The 22,473-nt window shown below is 41.3% G+C and overlaps 1 protein-coding gene across 10 annotated transcripts in view; it reads right to left on the bottom strand.

The window, feature by feature from the left end:
* LOC109405894 (transcription factor SPT20 homolog) overlaps positions 1-22,473 on the bottom strand; it is a 98,699-nt gene that overhangs the window by 20,675 nt on the left and 55,551 nt on the right. For 5 of the 10 annotated variants that reach the window (XM_029858667.2, XM_029858673.2, XM_029858672.2 and 2 more), the window contains exons 2-6: positions 14,156-15,050; positions 2,269-2,532; positions 1,880-1,966; positions 1,500-1,721; positions 502-940 (exon numbers count right to left, since the gene is read on the bottom strand). In XM_029858667.2, the coding sequence (XP_029714527.1) occupies positions 502-940; positions 1,500-1,721; positions 1,880-1,966; positions 2,269-2,532; positions 14,156-14,269 (1,126 nt within the window). In that variant the 5' untranslated portion in view covers positions 14,270-15,050. The remainder of the gene's footprint in view (positions 1-501; positions 941-1,499; positions 1,722-1,879; positions 1,967-2,268; positions 2,533-14,155; positions 15,051-22,473) is intronic. The other 5 variants (XM_029858674.2, XM_029858675.2, XM_029858676.2 and 2 more) reach the window with 3 other exon arrangements.

Raw genomic sequence — 22,473 nt, 5'->3', positions numbered from 1 at the left:
CGAGCCGAATGATTCAAATACATCCGATTTTTTCGTTTGCACGTATCTTTTTTTTTGCTGTAACTCATTGAATTTTGAACTTATTAGATTGTTTGTAACGCTATCTCCTTATGTACAAATTTCAATGTGAATTGATTCAAAGTTGAGTTATACCAAAAAACGACCCGTGCAAGAAGAAGAATCGAATGCACGTTTCTAGGTAGATGCATTGAAATAACGATGGGGAGTTAAAAACGAATGGCACAACGAGCACTAACGGCTAGTTAGGCAGAATGGGAAAGGATGTGTAGGTCGAATGCAGGACTAGCAGCTGGATTTGAATCGTGGGGTGGTTGTTGGATTAGCTCATGGAAACTGCGACGGTCGTTTGTCGTTACACAATCGCCTGATTAAAATTTTGGTTTGGCTTGAATTAGGAATCTTCCAAGGACAAGTACTACTTCTGAGAGAAATAGAAAAAAAAGGACGCAAAGAAAAAGAAAACCTAACACGCACACACACCTGTTTTACCGTTAATCTTATTCTCCTTATTGCTACCGCCGCCTCCATTGCCATGAGTGCTACCGTTGATCGGCGTAGTGGATAAGCTTGGCCAAGCTTCTTTGCTTTGTATAGGTCCATTGGTTATGTCGCTAATATGTTTAGAATCACCTGTTTTGCCACTGCCGCCTGTACCGTTCGCAATAATACCGTTCGTGGTGGTGCCGGTTCCGGTTCCGTTGCCGCCGGTGCCACTGCTACCGTTGCCATTGCCGACACCACCACTGGTACTGTTGCTGCCGCTGCCGTTGACGACCCCGGCCGGGCCACCGTTGAGGGACGGCACCGTCGTACCTCCGGCCGGGCCCGCACCACCACTGGCAGGCGTCAGACCTAACTGGGCCTGCATCGTGTCGTGTAGCCGCTTCTCGTACTCTTGGTGCTTCCCTTGGTGCATTTCCTAAAACAGAAGTTGGTTTGAGTACAGTTTCGTTGCAATCAATATAATCAATTCACGGCGCTTCATTTGCCAGCGTGTTCGTGCTTTCCAAACATTTTTCAAATGATTTGATAAGAAGTTTTGTAAGAATTATTTCCAGGAATGGACACAAAATATACTACAAAAAATTACCCAAAGGTATTGATTGAAGATTCAAATCCATAAGAAATACTCCCAACAAAAACTATCACAGAGTTTATCCAGTAATACAAAAGGACTTCAAAATTCAACTGGGAACTCTGCTAAGATATTCTTTAGGAACTCTGCAAGGTTCCTCTTGATTATACCGTCAAAAATTTCTGCAAAATTTTCATCAACATTGTTTTAGCCATTGAACATGTTTTTCTGTCCAGTAAAACAGAGCTTTATTTTCATTATTTATCTCACAAAAGTTTTGGAAGATTTGATCGAATTGTTGTGTCTTCATGAAGAACTCATTGAAAAGATTTAATGATACTATTATATTTTTTTTTACAAATGATAAATGATAAATGAAGCACCGTACCCACTCAAAACCTACCTCCTTTGTAAAGCTAGCCTCCTGGTCTCCCAACTCGTGCAAATACATGCAATCCGGCTTCGGACACGTTTGGTTTTTCATGAAGTGACTACAGTACTTCGTGGTACCTAAACTGGTCTTAATAAGCCGGTTGTCGAGCATGATGTTGTTGACGCTCTGGATCGCCTTTAGGGCGTCGTTGTTGTTGATGTACGTCACGTACGCCGACGCCGATGGGCCTTGCTGCGATAGGGAAATGAAAATGAAAATCCGACGAACAGATTCGGGGAATAGGGAACAGGACGTTGCGAGATTCACATGTGTATGTGTTTGTATTTAGGAACAAGAACTAACCAAAGGAAAAATGTCAGTTACCTTCCTAAACGTGGAACTCTTATTACCTGGACTCCTGCGTACGTTGTACTAGGGTTTATAACAACTTTATGAATCTTGCCGTATTTGCCAAAGTATTCATGCTTTTTGAGAATCTAGGATGAGAAAGCAAGAAACAAATCCGTCAATTTTTCTGCTGGGAATTGTAAAGGAAAATAGTACCCACTTCACTAATAACAGAGCATTATAGGACTAGAAAGAAACAATAACTAAAACTAACTGAAGATCATCTGCACAGAAGATCAGCAGAAGTGAATGCATAAATTAGTATCAAATGCCAAACTTATGCATTCACTCCTGCTAGTCTTCAGGCCGAGTTTGAAGCGTCAACAAAAATCCATAAACCATGAACTGAACAACCAAATAAAAATCCACCATCAGACCCGATGCTACTTACTTCGGGATCTGCCAATCTCGGCGGCAGTCCGACGACGAATACCAGGTTCTTCTGCACCACCCGCACGTTGGCTAAATGTTTCCGGTTTTCGGAGATTTTCGCCTTCCGCTGCTGGTCCCGTTGTCGCTTCTCCGCCTTGAATGCTGCGATCTGCTCCTGCGACAGGGGCGTGAAGTCGGCCGGGTTTTCCGGGTACGCCTTCCGACACGCGGGACACAGCTCGTTCTCGTCGGTGCGGATCCTGTGCCAGCAGAACCGGCAGATCTGTCGAGGAGGAAATCAAACGGATAACGTTGGGTATGAGTGTTGACAACTCAATTTTCAAATCGAAGTTTCTGTAATTCTGTTATTTTATATATTATAGGTATAGGTACTACTATGTAATATGAATCCTGTGGAAATGAAAACATGAAGGAGCGATCGATTTACATAAAAAGATTTCAGCCAAGATAATGTCGCGACTAGTAGGGTATTGTACCATTTGGGCAGGTGTACCTCTTTTGGGCACTTGCCGCTATAACTAAATCAATTTCAAACCGATCAATTTGAATTTTTGTACAGAGTTAGATACTGCACGTGCCTAACACTATACAAAATTTCAAGTCAATCGGTTTGAAATTGACTTAGTTATAGCGACAAGTACCCAAAATAGGTACACCTGCCCAAATGGTAGAAGACCCTATTGTTGTATTCCGGTATTCGAACCGACAACGCTCCCCAATACCGAATCAGTCTCCTACTTAGCGCCCAGTCTCATGCGGCGCTTATCAAGAGGACAGATCGGTGATGTACTAGTTTTGTAGTAATGAGCTGAATTTTAATATGGTGAGAAGGTGAATTCTCCGTTTCTGCAATGAAATGGTGCAAAAAGCGTGGGTATTATGATTCCTTGACTAATTTGATGCTGTTTGAGCAAAACTTTGGGCAACAGTGTTGCTGTTTGCTCCATTTCTTGCAACATAAACAACATAGTTATCCAAAGTTTTGCTCAAACAGCATCAAATTAGGCAAGGAATCATAATACCCACGCTTTTTGTACCATTTCATTGCAGAAACGGAGAATTGACCTTCTCACCATACTAAAATTCAGCTCATTACTACAAATCTAGTACTACACCGAACGTGCCCCAGTGAAAGCCAAGAAGAAGAATCATTACTGTACATTACAGTACAATCATTCTAAACACGGGTTCGCAACCTGACAATAATCCCAAGTTACGAACCCAGGCCAGGATTAACGATTGTGGGGGCCGGGGGCCCGAGCGGATGTAAAAGGCCCTCAGAGAGATGAGAAAAAATGTTTCTCTTTTTTTGAATAGTGCTTAAGGCCGCACGGGACGACGTGTAATTTTTCCTATCTTACCTCTCTTTCTAACAATTTGCCTCGCGATTTTGAAGAAGCAAATATCAAGTTCCACTGCACTGACGTAGCTGAAACTTTAGTCGATTGTGCACCACAAGTGAGCAAATGAACGATCAAATTTCTAGTCAAAAATATGAAGTAGAAGTTGAGATTTGCATCTTACTAGCAACAGAGCAATGGCGGTCGATTCAACCACCGTCCCGTCCGGCCTTAAGCATAGCATAGCATAGCCGACCGTACACATCCTGGGGTGGCTGTCGATAGAGACGTTTAATGCGCCAGAAAAGTTGCCTGGGACTTGACAAACCTTTCATTGAACGACCTCTTTGTTCGACACCTGGCCAGGTCCTTACGATCAGCGGGGATGGAGAGGAAATGTTGATTAGATATCTACTCAGAATATGTCCAAGAACCAGGGCCCATATAGCCGACGCGGTAAACGCACGGGTATTCAGCATGACCATGCTGAGGGTGACGGGTTCGATTCCCGGTCGGTCCAGGATCTTTTCGTAAAGTAAATTTCCTTGACTTCCTTGGACATAGAGTATCTTCGTGCCTGCCACACGATATACACATGCAAAATGGTCATTGGCAGAGGAAGCTCTCAGTTAATAACTGTGGAAGTGCTCATAGAACATTAAGCTGAGAAGCAGGGTTTGTCCCAGTGAGGACGTTACGCCAAGAAGAAGAAGAAGAAGAAGATGTCCAAGAACTTGGGCCACTTCATAGATATCTGGAGTTGGAAATTGGATGGGCTTTTATGGGATGCTTCCCTTGGCGAGAAAGCATTTATGTAATGCATTTCATGGTATGAAAAGTATGTATTATACACATTTACCTGATTATACCAGATATAATAAAATAAACAATGAACAAAATCGTTCGATCTCACCGAATACAAGGATTTGAGTGGGGCCCATGCATCCATCTCACAGCTCCGGAACCCAAACTGCAACAGCTGGAAAACATCCGTTTTGAAGGCAGCGTCGCTCCGCTTTTTGTGTGTCCACCATCCACTAGTATTTATCCTATTCAGCATACACTTTACTTTCTACAATATCATTTAATTTAAAAAAAAATCAAGTATGTATGATAATCATAAGACACAGTTTCAACTTACTAACGTTATTGGTATGATTTTCATACGATAGTGTTATAAAATTTATACAGTAACAGTATTAGAATAATAGTTGACGCTTTAAATCCGAAATCATAGTTTGTAACTATGATTTCCGCAAGAAATTCTTATGGTAAAAAATTAAGTTAGAGTTTCAGTGCTGCAGTATCCTCAGTGTAGGGTACATTGTCAATCTGCACGCGGGTTCGGCTTTCGGCGTAAGCCGACTACTCAGCAAATTCAAAAACTGATATATCAGTCAAAACTGCATTCGTTAGCTGATTCTCAGCAAAACAGTTGCCGAACCTCAGTAATGAACTACCAAAGTTGCTGAGATCTCGGTTATGTTGTTGTTTGCCGAGCGCTCGGATGCGGATCTCTGCGAAATTTTGAGAAAATGCTGAGATCCCGGCATTTCAAATTAGGTGTGTGGGTGTCACCTATGGCTGGTTATGTGATTTGATCACTTTTCTATACGATAACAGCTGAACGCAACAAAAGACACATCAATAAGAGACTGCTCATGAACCACGTAGACCAAATTTTGGCAATCTCAGACCCCCCTCCCCCTTGTAGACTTTTGTCTATACCAAAATTTTGAAAATTGTATGGAACGTAGACTTGGTCAGACACCCCCTCCCCCCTCTCAAAAAGTCTACGTGGTTTATGAACAACCCCTAAGCCAAACCATATGCTTTCAAAACATGGAACAACACAATATTCAATCAATATTAAACACTCGCGCATCTATTGTTTTCGCTTCCACGCGAGACAATAGCGAACGGGATTATGTAGTTAAATGGGTTTCTCACATACTAAGAACCAAGTGTACCACATCTGAAGCGGACCTGGTGTGATGCTTAAAGCCAGTGCTGCAATTTTTCGACAGGCCTTTTTGGGAGCGATATTTTGCTTTTTTTCATTTTCTCCGTTTTGGTTTTCCTGTTAATGTTGATTTCCGATCAGCAACACGGGAGCGAAATGAAATACATACTCACACTCGCACGCAGCGTGCTGAAAGCGAGAGCTGACAGGGCTAAATTTCCATTCAATTTTCTGTAGTTGAGTGTTTTCACCCATGGTAACGTATAGGGCACTCACTCTCACAAGCCACCGATTGAGACGAATAGCCTGTCAGAATGAGTAGCGTGTGGATGATTGGGAATTGACCTTGTTGGGTCGCTCACGAATGGAGCTCTCGGACTCTGTCCGTTCTCACATCGAGGAACTGAAAACGACCGCTGCAATATTCATTTTTGGCTGAAAAACAGGCACTGACACTGATACTTTGCAGGTCTGGTTAAAACACGTGACTATCACGCCAAAAACCTGGGATCGAATCCCACTCCCGACAAACTCGCAGATTGTGAGTACTTGATTCAGAAGGGAAGTAAAGCGCTAAAAATCTCATTAATACAGATAAAAAAATACCACATCTGCATCAGCCGAAAATGAATATGTAGTTTTTTTACCCTACGCAGAATGCGGAACTGGAGACAAACAGCCATGAACCGAGTGGAGACGGCTACTACAGGTACTCTTCGGTATAACGTACAAAAAAGTTTTCTCTTTGTACGTTATATTGAAGTGTACGTTATATCGAAGCTGACAAATATTTAATATTTTTATGCTAGTATTGATGTATTCGACGTGAAAGTAATCCCAAATAATGATTTCGGTGAAATTCACAAAACCAATAATGAAAAACTTGAGTTTTCACGAAAAAGTCATTTCGTTTTTTCTGCTTTGATATAACGTACATTTTACTTCGATATCCCTTTCGGGACGAAGCACAAAAAAGTAAAATTTCCATACAAATAGCTCAACTTTGGCTCTCCAGAACTATTAGATTTCCCAACAAAACAACAACTGTTTTTCCACATTTGGAAGCACTACTCTTTATCTTTCAATTTCTAGCTTAGACTACCTAGATAAATCGGAAATAAAAAATATGCGACAGGTAAAACTTTTTCATGTTTTACGATTTTTGTCCACTTTTTGTTTGCCTTGTAGTGGTAAATCCCATAGGCAACGTAAACAAAAGTTTGTTTACACACATACAAGTATAAGTAATGGCTGAATTATGAAAAAAAAACAGTTTACATTACTTAAAACAAAGTCTAAACAGATGAAAAAATACGCAAACCTGTTACCGCTCAACAGCACAATTGTGCTGGTTCGTCACGAAAGGGATATAACGTACACTAATTTTTCCCCAAATTGCACTAATTCTGGGTAACAAGGCTAATACTGCAACAAAACATTTGATTTGGGTGATTTCGTAGTTAATCTAAGGGCTATTCCTGCGAAAAATAAAAATGTTAAATGTTGTACGTTAGGATCGAAGCAAAATGTACGTTATACCGAATTCGCTATATCGAGGATGCCAATTGACTCACTGACTCAATTGACTAACTAAAACGTTGGTTTGAGCACTTCGAGTAACTCCTTTAAGTTTTGAACGTCCGATCTACCATCAACATCCGCGCAAATGTTGCACCAATTATTCTGTAATATTTGAGACACCACGAATTTTCCGGCCGACATGATACACAGACGCCAATGAAGGTTCCCAAGAAGGGGGATCTGATTGTGTGCGACAACTAGCGTGGCATCACGCTTCTGTGTATTGTTCTCAAATTTTTTTACAAAGCTATCGTTAATCGGATATAGGACTGTCTGGCGACAGCAGATAGGATTCCGTGCCGGAAGATTATGTGTGAACCATATTGTCACGCTCCATATCACCCTGCAGCATGTCAGCGAATATTCTCCAAATTCTATGTATTTGATATTCATTGACTACGAAAAACCTTTCGATAGTCTGAACAACGCAAATCTGTGGGCAGCTCCAGACGCAAGAAAACCGGGTATTGAACCCGTCACCCTCAGCATGGTATCGCTGAATACCCAGGCCTTTACATCTGTGACTATACCCAGTCAACCAGTGATCGTATAAAATGTTGCATAAGCTGATGAAGTGGGTCGATTTGCGTACATTTTACATGCGCCTCCACTTTATCATCTTATGCAACATTTTGAACGATTACTGGTTGTCTGGGTAGAACATCTTTTTTAGCTTTTCTCGCGAGAGATTTAATTTATATTCAACCGCAGAACCATGGCCTTGGATGTGTACCGCATTTAGTTCACCACTGGAATGCGCAGTAAGTCTTCACAAGTGCGAAAACATAAACAAAACTGCGCGATTGCATCAAATCAAATTGATGTCTTCGGCGCACTATTACTTCGATGTAATAATGTAATAAGTGCTCTGAAGACACTAAGTCGATAGGATGCAATCGCGCACTTTTATTTGCATTTTCGCACTCGTGAAAACTAGTGCGATAGTCCAGTGGTGAACTAAACGCGCTATACCTACCGAAAAAAAACCTCCAGGATGGCCGTGCTAAATACCCGTGCGCTTACCGTATCGGGCCCTGAATGATGTCAAGGATAGGAACACTCACCTCCGAAGAGTTACACTCACTTGCTATTTTCTCAGCTCACAAGCATGCTATCACAATCAGTGTAAGGAGGACTTTTACCAAACAACAATTTGTATGAAAGAGTTGTTGGATACCTGAAGGAAATTTTATGGAATACTTCGTTTTGGAATTCCTGCAGAAGTACTTTTGGGATTCCTAAATTTCTATCTTCTGGGATTCCTTACAATTCCTTAATGTAATCTTGTACGATTCTGCTTGATCAATCCTTGCAATACATTAAGTATATTTTTTTAGGATTCCTCAAGGAGTTCTTTGAGATTTCCAAAAGATTCCCTCTAAAACTCATCCACATGTTGCTTCCTTAATTCTACACGGTAAAAATTCTGCACGCTCGATGTAAGGGAAAAATCCCTTAACTATTCAATGTTCTAATCAACATGATTAGAAATGCGTTTCCTTTGAGATCGCAATGCTGTCAGTGTTGATTTGAGGACCAAAACAAACCCACCGGAGAAATCAACTGAAAATCCCTTCGATTTGCACTACTGTAAAAAGCAATACGATCCAAAGTGAAAAGCTGTTGATTTGGTGATGACTGTTTTGGGCATGAAAGTAAATATAGATGACAGGTGGTAGAAAGTGCTTCGCTTCGATTCACACCTCTCCAACAGATGTGAAGTAGTTTAGTGGTAAAACAGTTGATCGTGACTCTGAAGGACTTGGTATCAAATCTGGCTGCGGCTGAACACATTTTTTTAGTTCTAGTTTTGAAATCAAAACATTGTCAACAACGAATTGATGTGAAGTTCCATAAAAATTGAAGGGGCATTGGATGTTCTTGGCCAAATGATATGTAATTGATAACAAACTGATTGAACAGTAGTGCGAATTCAAGTGTCAATCAGTTCATATCACAGTGCAGATTTTTTACCGTGTAGCTCAAAACGCCGGATACCGATGATCGTTCTTCTTCTTCTTTATGGCACTATGTCCTCACTGGGACTTGGCCTGCCTTGCTTCAACTTAGTGTTCTTTGAGCACTTCTTCCACAGTTATAAATTTAAGGGCTTTCTTTGCCTGTCATTGCATGAATTTGTGTACATTGTTAGGCAAGTATAATGATACATTATGCCCAGGGAGTCGAGAAAATTTTCCCGACCGGATCGGGAATCGAACCCGCCGTCTCCGGATTGGCGATCCATAGCCTTAACCACTAGACTAACTGGAGACCCTGGAGCTGAGGAACGTTATCCTTCATTTAGGAAATTTCTACCAAAACCATGAATGTGCGATGAACTACAGAAAACAAAAGTTTTCATAAAACTACTTGCAATCACTTCGCTGGGAGTAATGCCGACTTTTATCAAGTCATACATTGTTATGTTGTACACGGACGGTCATTAGCCTCATTACACATGGCTAGTCCACTAGTCAGATCACCCCTTCATTTATGATGTTATGGGGCTATATGCTTGCCCTGCATATGGTTAGCGGGTCTAATGAAAACCTAACCACTAACGGAGCCTGTGGAGCACTAGGGCACCCTCCACAGTATTTTGCCCTTACTGTGCTAGAGCACTATAACAATAGCGTAGTGGACCTTGTGTTTCTCCGAGACAATCAGCTGCCCATCTTTAGTCTCAAACTTGAGACTGAGTAAGGGCGGGATTAAGAAGTTGCCATTTATTAGTTTAAAGTTTTACCTATATGGTTTCCAATTAATGCGATTTACAGTGTATTCTGTGTATCCTCGCCTTTTGCATTTTCCAATCGATACCAATCTAATTTGATAGCATCTATTTTTTGTGCTGTGATTGTAAAGAAATATGTCTTGCTTAGTTTGAGTAGCAGCTAGGGTAATTGTTCACTTCGTTGTGGTAGTACCTAATGTTGCGGTAGTGGCAATTGAGCACTTTTTCGACTGAAATGTTACCAAAAGGCATTTTTAATAGATGTATTATGCTTAAATTATGAGATTGCACTATTGTGTGCTTAAGATTTGCCCAAAAACCTATTTTAAAATAATATTTTCCTTAAATTTTTCGCTGCAGTGTTCCTATTGTTGCGGTAGTGTTCCTAATGTTGCGGTATCCCATATGATTTCAATGGGATACCGCAACAATAAGAACCAAAATTAAATTTTCATTTTTCATTTTCATTTTCATTTTGCAGCATTTGGTGGGGCAATGAGAGCGCAAGTCAGTCCAAAGCCGATGATAAGGGGGGGGGGGGGGGGGGGGGTTAATGGCTGAATAGTCTTTGCTGACCACATAAACGCCATGGGATAGGAAAAGAGTATTTTGGTGTGGGATTAGGGTGTTGGTATAGACTTGACAATATCAATGCTATTCAGATGCAAAATAATTTTAAGACTCAATAGTGAATCGCATACCTTCCAAAACCAAAAAAAAACAATAATCCACAAAATGCCAAGCAAGTCATAGAAAGAAAAAATGCCCGATTGTTTATTTTGCCAATTATAACAAACGGAAACTTCCACCCTCTCCGACTCGCCAGTCACCCGGAAAAAATGTTCCTTCAGTTCTGGAAAATATATTATTCTCAATTAAGCCTTTGATCGAATTGTCCGCGTGGTCTTGTAGTACCCCTGCTAGGTAAGAACCAGTCATTGCCATACATATTAAATGCTATACATGACCCCATGGATAGCATTTGCATATGGGTAATTCTCGCTGAGACCGGCCCACTATTTACACCTTGTCTTCAAAAATGTTTAAGATGTGGATTTTCTGAAAGCCCTCGCCTAAAAAGTAAGAAAAATGCATTTGGTTACTCAAATTGATGGACCCCCCGTTAGTTAGAGCCACAACAATTTTTGCAGACCCCTCGATTTTGGTCAAATTGTGTCTCACTTAAACCGATATAACTCGAAAGTTTCTCCAACAACCACCTCAAAACGAATTGTTGATGAAAAGAGGAAACATAGAGCTACTATTTCCAATAATAAAAAGTTGAGTCGGCCATATTGATTTTGGTCGCCATCTTGGATTTTTATACCAAAACATATTTTTCACCATGAGGGCAACCACCGATTTTCAAAATTTTTGCATTAATTGAAAGCTGGAACATTTATACATAACATATCAGAAAACTAGAGATGTCTTTTTCTTCTTTCAAAAGTTATCTGCCGTTTTGTAAATCATGCTACTTTTGCGCGCTTGGCCCGGTGCCGACCGTTTACATAAATGCAGCGTTATTTAGCAGTGTTTACGAACACGAATTTGAATTCTGAACCCACTAATGGAAAGCTGAAGGCTTAAGCTTTTCAAAACACTAAAAAAGTTATGAAAACAATGCCCGCATTATTGAGAAACAGTCAAAAACGGAAACGAACCTCTGATTTGATCAAATTTTGCGGCACGCGGCTTTGTGTATACATGCAGGCGTAAACTCGGATGCTGTTGCATGTCGTTTCCGGTGCGCATGGAAATGTATGGAGAAAACGTGGCCTAATTTACAAAACTGCAGATAACTTTTGAAAGAAGAAAAAGACATCTCTAATTTTTTGATATGTTATGTATAAATGTCCCAGCTTTCAATTGATGCAAAAATTTTGAAAATCGGTGGTTGCCCTCATGGTGAAAAAATGTTTTGGTATAAAAATCCAAAATGGCGGCCAAAATCAATATGGCCGACCCAACTTTTTATTATTGGAAATAGTAGCTCTATCTTTCCTCTTTTCAACAACAATTCGTTTTGAGGTGGTTGTTGGAGAAACTTTCGAGTTATAACGGTTTAAGTGAGCCACTATTTGGTCAAAATCGAGGGGTATGCAAAAATTGTTGTGGCTCTAACTAGCAGGGGTCCATCAATTTGAGTAACCAAATGCGTTTTTCTTACTTTTTAGGCGAAGGCTTTCAGAAAATCGACACCCTAAACATTTTTGAAGACAAGATGTAAATAGTGGGCCGGTCTCAGCGAGAATTACCCATATGTAAAAGCTTTGCTGATGTGACTTTCCTATTAGGCTATTCTCTCATCTCATGTTTGTCTTCAAAACCTTGTCAAGCTTAGAAAATTGAAGTTAATAAACAATACATTACAAGGTTCGAATTCCCATAGAATGAGATCATTCATTCGCACTACAACACCATAGGAGATAATATCACATTGGCTAATTACAGTACAAATGCGAAAAATCTCCCTTTCCTCCTATCCGCAACCCGGGGACGCGCCCTGTTGGATTTCGAAAGCCTCGGAGAATATTACAAACCTTCAATGGCATTTCCATACACTAACCCACATTGCCCATTCAGGGGTCTGACTGGGCCTATTACCCTCCCTCAGTTTGTAATATTCTCACCAACTTGGAATTATATTTTCCCGGCACATAAATGACTTCGACAAATGTTCGATATACTATGCAGCATCATGATCAGTATAACTATATCAGATGATTTGAAGATCTGATTTTTACAGAATTGTTTGCCATTGATTATACATTCAGCTATTCCAATCATTACTGCAAAGCACATCCACCACATGCCTGAAATCAAAGCTTCCTGGAAGATATAATCCAAGCCCAGGGAGGAACCAAAATTAAATTTTACCTCCATAATAGGAACAGTGTGCCTAATGTTGTGGTAAGCGATTTATGATCGAAAACAGAGAGAAACGATAGTTTTTATATTTTTTCAAGCAAATTTGGATAGAAAACTACCAACTAACGTTTTGCAACCCTTCATTAGATGGTACGATCATTGTTTTAAAAATGAATTTACCTTAATACCACAACGATGGACACACTTACCCTACGGTTAGGATAACTCAGATCAATCTTCAGCATGAAAGAACAGCAACGATTAATTTTTGCAGACTAATGCAAAATGATACATTCTAAGAGGCCTTAGCCCAAGAATCACACTTTCGTAAGGGGAATTTCAATTTAGGAAGCCTTGTGACACCGGTGTTTGCTACTTTCAGTAAAAATGAAATGACCAACTTGCGTGTCAAGCCTCGAGCCTGTGTGCTTGTCAACAACGCAATCGTTGCTACACTTGTCTCTGAATTAACCACCTGCTATCACAATTGATGTTGCTGTTGGAAACCTCAACAGAAAATACGTCTATTGTTCGATTTATTTACCGCATGATGAACCATCCCCTATGGATGCTTCCAAGCAAGTCATCGCATACTGCACTTCAAAAGGCCTTCCGCTAATTGTGATGCTAAAGCTCATCATATCTTTTGAGGCAGCTCAGACAGCTCTCGTGACCTAAATCTACATCAACCTTACTGTACCGTTTTTCAGGCTGAAATCTTTGTTCTTATGTGCGGAGTGGAATTAGCACTTCAGCAGCACGTAATATGCTTCTTTTCAGATAGCCAGGCTGTTATTAACCGTTATGTGTCCGACAAACTTTTTGCTTTTTTCTACACCGTGCTTTTTAAATGGGCGCTGGGTGCCCGGGAACCCTGTTGGCCACATAAGGGTTAAAGCACTTGCTTCGGCCTACTTCAGTTCGAAGTTGGCTTGGCGAACTCTAATCGAGGAGTTGAATTTAGCAAATGTTATTCACTAAGTATGGATACGTGGTCATTCTTCCACTGCTGGAAATGAATTGGCTGAGGAGTTAGCTCGCACTACATGGCTTCAGTGGTCCGGAATCAACTATTCCGGCATCGAAGTGTATTAGATGTTTTTACTTAAGTTAAAATTTCGCATTTTTTTAATGTTTTTTTAGGTATTAAATTAATATAGGGTCTGGGACCATTTGGGCAGGAGCACCTATTTTGGGAACTTGCTGGTATAACTCAGCCAAACTCAAACCAATTGATATGAAATTTTGTACATGGCTGGATACTGTGCGTATCTTACCGCATTCCAAAAATTAAGTCATTTGGCTAAAAATTGACTTAGCTACAGCAGCAGGTGCCCAAAAAGGTGCTCTTGCCCAAATGGTTGACTTTAACTAAGACATTTTCCAAGAAACTCACCTGATAACCACATGTACATGGATAGAAGTTGAGATCGTCCACTTCTAGGGGTTCCATGCACAGTGGGCACTCGACCTGCTCCTCGTCGCCGCTACTATTGTTCATCACGTTCATGATGACGCCGGAGGACACACCGAAAAAACAACTGAATGCACTCCTCTCCTCTCTTCCCCTTCTTCTTCTTGCTTTGCTTCTCCGCTTGTTGACTCACTTCTTAAGGCTTAGGCTTCTAGCCGGAACACAACACACCACTGCGAGACTTGGCCACCTAAATCCGCGGAGATACCGAAGACAAACGAGATTCCGGAAGGAAAACAGAGATAGCACGTAGTAAGATCACTCAAATTTTTCTTCGCCGATGAGTATGATTGCACCAAATAAGGTGGGGAAACACAGAATGGAATATTTCAGCGGATACTTTAGCTTCACACAGTACGCTTAGCAGAGCGGTACTCACTTTTTGACTGGTATAATTTCTTTTGCTTTTCTCTCTCACACACGCGCGCAGGACAAAATTACACGATCACCACCTGTCACAGTGGGATGCGCCGACGACGACACGTTTCTTCTTCTTCTTCTTCAACCTTCGACCGTGCTTTCTCAGCAGGCTGGGTTATTTCTTCTTCTTTTTTGTTTGCACAGCACACTAGGGTAGTGGAATATCACCGTTGTTCACGAATACTGGTTGCTGGGATGTTGTTGGCCCGCGTCCGTAGCCCCGAACCGATCCAGATCGGTCAGTTTCAGATCGCAGTTGAGCACTCAATACAGGGGGGATCGATGAGAGCACACGCCGAAAAGGCAAGTTCTTTCAGATTTGCCAAACCGAGAGCTCCGCGAATGGGCAATGCGTGCTAGAAACGACGGATTTCCGTGTCTTCAACTTACAGGCGATCTGCAATGAGAAAGGGTAAGAGCGAATTAGAATTAGGGCACTCGAAAGTCGAAAGTAGCACACGGCGGCGGGTGCGACGTTTCCCACGCATGACCACTGTGCGCGAACGCGGTACGCCGGCCGGGTACTTTGCCTTGTCCCATCCCATCCCGTCCGCCGAGGAAGTAGAATGTAATCGAAAATAGTAACACCAGCCAAGCCAGCCGAGGGCATCATCAAGTGAGCGGGATTTTGTATATGTACACATGAGGAGGCCGTTTTTAAATTTAGATCATTTGGTCAGGAAATATAACACCAAACAGATTGAGCTGAGCGGTTGGCGAATGGGGTTTGGATGGCGAGCTGTGCTATATAGGGTTCATGTAACGAGGTCATAGATTGTAATTTGAGAGATTATGACCGTGCAGCGGCAGCCAGCTTAGAAGTAGTCAGTCGGCGATGAAGGATGACGTTACGATGAATGCCTGCGAAAAAAAGAAGCTTTAGGAAGTTCGGATTGTTTCTCACCCTGTCCACAACACTACTGTTTCTAACAAAACCGACCACTTTCATCGAACTCGACAAAACAATAACAGCGAGCTAAGATTGTCTAGTACTAATTAGTAAGTATTGATTAATCTAGTGGTTCAATCAATGTCGAATTGATCAAAGCTTCGGAAAATTTAGAGATGCATGAGCAAAAACTTATGGATTTATAGAGCAAGATATGATCGTTATTGAGGACACAACAAGAGCTACGATTGATTTGACCAGAGAAGCCAAATTATTTGAATCGCCTAAAAGATCTTATTAAGCGTCATGGAAGTCTTAAACATAACTTCAACAATTCGCCCTTGACATTCAAACCGAGCAAGCATTATGTATGACTTAACATTCTTCTCAAATTGCAACAACTAACACACAAATAGCCGGCTTAGTGTCGAAGTTAGAATCGAAGAATTGCAATCGGTGCTCATCGACCGGACGAACAGTCATTGACATTTAAATGCCTCTTCTCTTCGCATCCGATCCACACGCCGCTCATCACTGGTCCGGATTGCTCGTGTCGTCTCGTCGGGGAAATCCCAGTCTAACAACGCTGACTGTCTGACAGTCTGTGGTGCATCCTTTTCTTTCACCCCTTTCTCGCATTTTAGGTATTCATTCATCTCTCAGCTCTCAGTGTTGTTGTGCTGCAGACTGGCTATGCTTTCGGATGACCGTCATCGGTGACCGTACGGCGACCGCCCGGGATCACCGCGCATCTGTAATCGCTCTCCACTGGCACAACAAACGTACCGTAGCGCTCTCATCATCGCCGGCGAGGCGCCCTAGATTGCCAAAGAGCGATACACTTTTATATCTACCGCTATCTCTGCATCATCTGCGCACACATTCGTTGATCTCGGTGATCGATGCTATAGCGTATTTTTCGGTGAATCGACGAGATCGGGATTATGAAATGTGTCTCTTGCTTGGGGAAAAGAAGTTCACCGCCGTTGAAGACGGCGACGTGTGGTGTGCCAATTATAATGATGCAACTGCACCGTTTTGGCTTCGTGGGATTTGACCGGTGCTGTAAGCGACGAGGTGTTTGTCTATCCTAACAACAATGTGCTTGTTTGCGTGGTGCAGTATTTTCCCACAACAACATTGCATATTGCACTGCAATGCCTACAGTTCGATTATAGAGCAGAGATTGAAATAACTACACGAATGGACTGTCTCTGGAAGTTGAAATGATTAGTGCTATTAACCCACCATCAGTCGCTTGCGTGTACTGAGTACACGCGTCTCAGAAAAATGCAAAAAAATAATCGAAATTCGCACCAAATTGAACCGGGTGTTGGTCCTATTCCAAGATCCACTCTTCTTCTTGTTAGTAAGGCAGAAAAAAGACGAAAAAATGCACGGGAAGTACTCGAAAAATACGTAATTCTAACCTCACATTTTGAATGTGTACTCAGTACACCGGTGCGACCGCTCGTGTAACTTTTTTTTGAACCAGACCGTTACACGAGCGGTCGCGTCGTGTACTCAGTACACGGCATACGCTTTCAATTATGGTTTATATGCTTTACTAGATACAATGTTGGTGTCTTCGACAAAAATGTCCAACTGGATAATGGGCGTCTGATAGTGGACATGTGGAACCGGTCAACACGATCTGGTCCTGTCCCGGGTGTCGGAATGGCCCTCGCGGGAACCTGTTTCGTGGACATTTCAGTTATGGCACCAAAACTAGGCATGCGACGGCTCTATCTTCATGATTTTTCATGTACATCATCTTAGTAACCGTGGAAAGTACCAGTGCCCTTCCTTGGCCAACTCGTGGCCACCGGAATGTGCCCTGGAGGGACCTGTTTCGAGGACATTTTGACCATGACAACAAAACTAGGCATGCGACGGCTCTATCTTCATGATTTTCCATATCAATCGTCTTAGTAACCATGAAAATGACTAGTGACCTCCCTGGCCGTCCCGTGGCCACCGGAATGTACCCTGGAGGAACCTGTTTCGGCTTTGACGCCAAAACTAGGCATGCAACGTCTTTATCTTCATGATTTTCCATATTCATCATGTTAGTAACCATGAAAAGGACCAGTGACCTCCCTGGCCGTCCCGTGGCCACCGGAATGTACCCTGGAGGAACCTGTTACAAGGACATTTTGACCATGACGCCAGAACTAGGCATGCGACGACTTTATCTTCATGATTTTTCATATCCATCATCTTAGTAATAATGAAAATGATCAGTGACCTCCCTGGCCAACCCGTGGCCACAGTAATGTACCCTGGAGGAACTTGTTTCGATGACATTTTGACCATGACGCCAAAACTAGGCATGCGACGGCTCTATCTTCATGATTTTCCATATCAATCAACATAGTAACCATGAAAATGACTAGTGACCTCCCTGGTCAACCCGTGGCCACCGGAATATGCCCTGGAGGAACCTGTTTCGGCTTTGACGCCAAAACTAGGCATGCAACGTCTTTATCTTCATGATTTTCCATATTCATCATGTTAGTAACCATGAAAAGGACCAGTGACCTCCCTGGCCGTCCCGTGGCCACCGGAATGTACCCTGGAGGAACCTGTTACGAGGACATTTTGACCATGACGCCAGAACTAGGCATGCGACGACTTTATCTTCATGATTTTTCATATTCATCATCTTAGTAATAATGAAAATGATCAGTGATTTCCCTGGCCAACCCGTGGCCACAGGAATGTGCCCTGGATTAACCTGTTTCGATGACATTTTGACCATGACGACAAAACGAGGTATGTGACAGCTCTATTTTCATGATTTTCCATATCCATTATCTTTGTAACCAAAAAAACTGTGAGTGACCTCTCTGGTTAACCCGTGGCTACCAGCCATGCAAGGGCTCTATCTCCATGATCTTTAATTTTTTCTTTTTTGTGTAACGTCCGTACTGGGGCGAAGCCTGATTCTCAGCTTAGTGTTCTATGAGCACTTCCAGAGTCATTAACTGAGAGCTTCCTCTGCATATAATCATTTTGCATGTGTATATCGTGTGGCAGGCACAAAGATACTCTATAACGAAGGAAGTCAAGAAAAAATCCTTCACGAAAAGTTCCTCTACCGACCGCGAATCGAACCTGTCACCACCAGCATGCTTATACTGAATAATCACACCTTCACAACTGTGGCTATAGTGGTTTCCTATCTTCATGATATTTCATGTACATCATCTTTGTAATCGTAAACAGTGCCAGTCACCCCTCTGGTTAACTTCTGGCCACTGGAATTTGCCCTGAAGAAACCTGTTCCGAACACATTTTGCCCATGTTGCCAAAACAAGGCATGCTATGGCTCTTCATGTTTTTTTTTTCGTATTTTTTCATCTTCGTTACCAAAATAGGACCAGTGACCTTCCTGTTACACTAGTGGCCACTGGGGGTAACGGTTACCAAGACAATGAATATAAAAATTATGAAGATAGAGCCGTCCTCTAAGACATGTTCCGGTGACCACGGGTTTATGCTAGGTATCGCTCAAGTAATTTCTGTTCAGTGCATTATTTTTTCTTTACCGGTACGGTCAAGACATTCAACACAGAGAGCTCTATTTGAATTAACGTTTCTTCTCAGTTCCGTACTGGAGTCAAGAAAAATCAAAACCTTCCTCATTTCTTGAGCGATTCCTTACCTGAACTTTCCACAAATCCAGAAAGGCAAAAAAAAACTTGCGAACTGCATACTTCTCATAATGCAAGGCCGCTGCACAGTGGTTCCACCATAGGTCTAAAACTTTGATCACAATCAACTGTGATATCATTGTGGTAACATAAAGTTTATTGATTTTTTTTTAATTTCAGTCGTTTGCATTCATTACTCTACCATTCAGCATGTATTTAGTTGATTGTGTTCAATTCTTATATGGTTGAAAATAATGTGAATGTAAAATTTAGATGCTATACTTTATCATCTTATTTGTATAAGTGTGACTGGCTTATGATTTTTCAACTAAGTCTAAAAAACTGAAAATTTTAAACAAGCCGGAAAAATGGTAAGATCGTAAGGGGATCTCTTCAGACGTTATTTTGTAAAGCTTCCCTATAATATAAAACAATAATTTACTGACGAGTTCAGCTGCGACTGTTTGCGACTAGATTAGTCACTTAAGAGTCGTATCTTTAATGCACTGAAAACTGACAGCTTTTACCCTCTCTATACATAACATTTCACTATTCTTAAGCAGCTGTGAGTACCGTGGATCGCTCAAACTAATATCAGTATACAGTCATACCTCGATATAACCTAACAACAAAAATTATATTATTCACCCAACAATGATTTCAGCCTTTCTTACATGTTTTTTGATTATATACCTATCTTCAAAAGTCAATTTTATAGCATACCTTTTTAAATCCAACTATTTAAACCAATATCGCATAAAACAAGATTCTTTTCCATTTTTACATCTCGAACTGCTCAAGCGTCAAACATTATCTGTTCATGTGATTATAAGTAAATCCCCTAGCAGTTTGCGTTGGAGTATACATCATTTCATTTACAGCAGTGGAAAATGCAAAATTTCTGATCCTCTTGGGAATCCTCCAAAATTCACTCGGAAATTCACCCAGGAGTTTCAAACTTTTCCATTTACTCCTACTGGCTTAAATCTGCTAGAATTTCGCTAAAATGGCTTTGAAATTACTCCAAAAGTGCTCGATATGATTACTCCGGGAATTTCCCTTGGGGTTTCTCTAGGATTCCTCATGGGATTCAAGGGATATTTTCAAGGATTCATCCTGCCATTCCCTTAAACATTTCTACTGGGATTCTCCCAGTCATACCTGCAATGCTCTAATACTTGAACTATTCCTGCTCAAGAAGTATTTGCTAGAATTTGCTTGAACTTATTCTGCACATTTTGAACTCTCTTCTAAAATTTTACCAGGGATTTCACCGGTAATTCTTCCGAAAATTCATGCTAAGATTTCGCAAAACCTACCAGGAATTTCTTCAGAGATTCAATCAAAGATTTCTGGTTCCAGGAAACCCTGTTGAATTACTCTAGGGATGCCTCATTTTTTTTTTCAAAGCACTTCTTTTAATGATTCCTTCCGGAATTTTCCCTTTTCCATGGATTCTTGCTGTGATTCCTCTAGAAGTTTCCTTCGAATTCCTCCAGAAATTCCCTTTGGTACTTCACCTGGCATTTCTACATAAATTATTCATGTGATTAATCCATGAATTCCTTTAGGAATTATACCAAGAATACCTTTGCATATTTCGGTAGAAATTCATCCGGGGATATATCACGGAATTTCACCAGAACAATAACAAGAAATTTCACTAGGGATTTATCACAGAATTTGTTAAGCGATTTTCTGCGGGGTTCTTCTAAGACTTGCCCAGGCGTTATAACTCGCAGTATCGCATGAAACCGAATTTGCTTCCACTGCTGTCTCCTGTCATGTCTTTTGGAGTTTGAAGGCTATATATGCTTCAGTAGGAATGATATGTCAAGAATAAGTACAGTATACTGCAGTAGACGTTCAGTTGGTGCGAACGGTTTAACTGCAATGCTTCTTACCTGTAAGTCAGGTAAGTGCAACAAATTTGGAGTTATAGCACCGCCAAACGTCAAAATGGTGTGCCATCCCAAGTAACCACGGTGCTGAAGCCTTATTGCATGCAGCTATACGGTGTATTTAGAGCAATCATTACTTTACATGCAAACTTAAGGTTGATTTAAAGTGGAAATGAGCAATTATAGAATCAAATTAAGATTATACTGGTATAACCTTGATTCAGTCGCATAATTGCCATTTCCACTTATATTGAGATGAAGGTTACGTAATATTAAGTTACTTAATATCGAGGCTACGTTATACCAAGGTATGACTGTATGCAAATCATTTGGTAATCAAAACTACAAAACTACAAGCTACAAAATTCGGCTCCGTGAAGCAAAAAAAACTATTTTTTATTTCTTTCTATTCGAGAATTACAAAACTAAAAATTAGATTGAACCCATTTTTTATAAACAATACAAAAAACGCTTTTGGGAGGCAAGTATACATCAAATTAACAGATCCATCATGCTATAAGTGAAAATCATATGTATGACCGCCCTCATATAGAGTAGGAACTGTGAGCGCTGGTCTTTTTCACGGTTACTAAATCGCCAATTATTGCAAACCTTAAAAACTCGTTGATTGTTGCACACTCCATGCTTTTCTTATGGGATGTGCAACAATTGGCGAGTTTTCAAGGTGTGTAACAATTGGCGATTTACCCAAGATATATAACATCAAAAAGATAGAGCCATTGCATGCCTAGTTTTAGCACCTTGGTCAAAATTGTTCTCAAAACAGGTTCCTTCAAGGCAAAGTCCGGTGACCACGGATTGGACAGGAAGGTCACTGGACCAGTAACGGTAACTAAGACAATGGATATGAAAAATTACGTAGTCGCATGCCTAGTTTTGGCGTCATGGTCAAAATGCCTTCGAAACAGATTCCCCCAGGGTACATTCCGATGGCCACGGAATGGCCAGGGAGGTCACTGGTCCTTTTCATTATTACTAAGATGATGGATATGGAAAATCATGAAGATAAAGACGTCGTATGCCTAGTTTGGGCGTCATGGTCAAAATGTCCACGTAACAGGTTCCTCCAGGGTACATTTCGGTGGCCACGGAATGGTCAGGGAGGTCACTGGTCCTTTTCATGGTTACTAAGATGATGAATATGGTAAATCATGAAGATAAAGACGTCGCATGCCTAGTTTTGGCGTCAAAGCCGAAACAGGTTCCTCCAGGGCACATTCCGGTGGCCACGGGTTGGCCAGGGAGGTCACTGGTCCTTTTTATGGTTACTAAAATGATGGATATGGAAAATCATGAAGATAGAGCCGTCGCATGCCTAGTTTTGGTGTCATGGTCAAAATGTCCTCGAATCAG

This window comes from Aedes albopictus, chromosome 2 (assembly GCF_035046485.1).
Source record: "Aedes albopictus strain Foshan chromosome 2, AalbF5, whole genome shotgun sequence".
NCBI lineage: Eukaryota > Metazoa > Arthropoda > Insecta > Diptera > Culicidae > Aedes > Aedes albopictus.
This window is presented reverse-complemented; position numbering and strand designations above follow the sequence as displayed.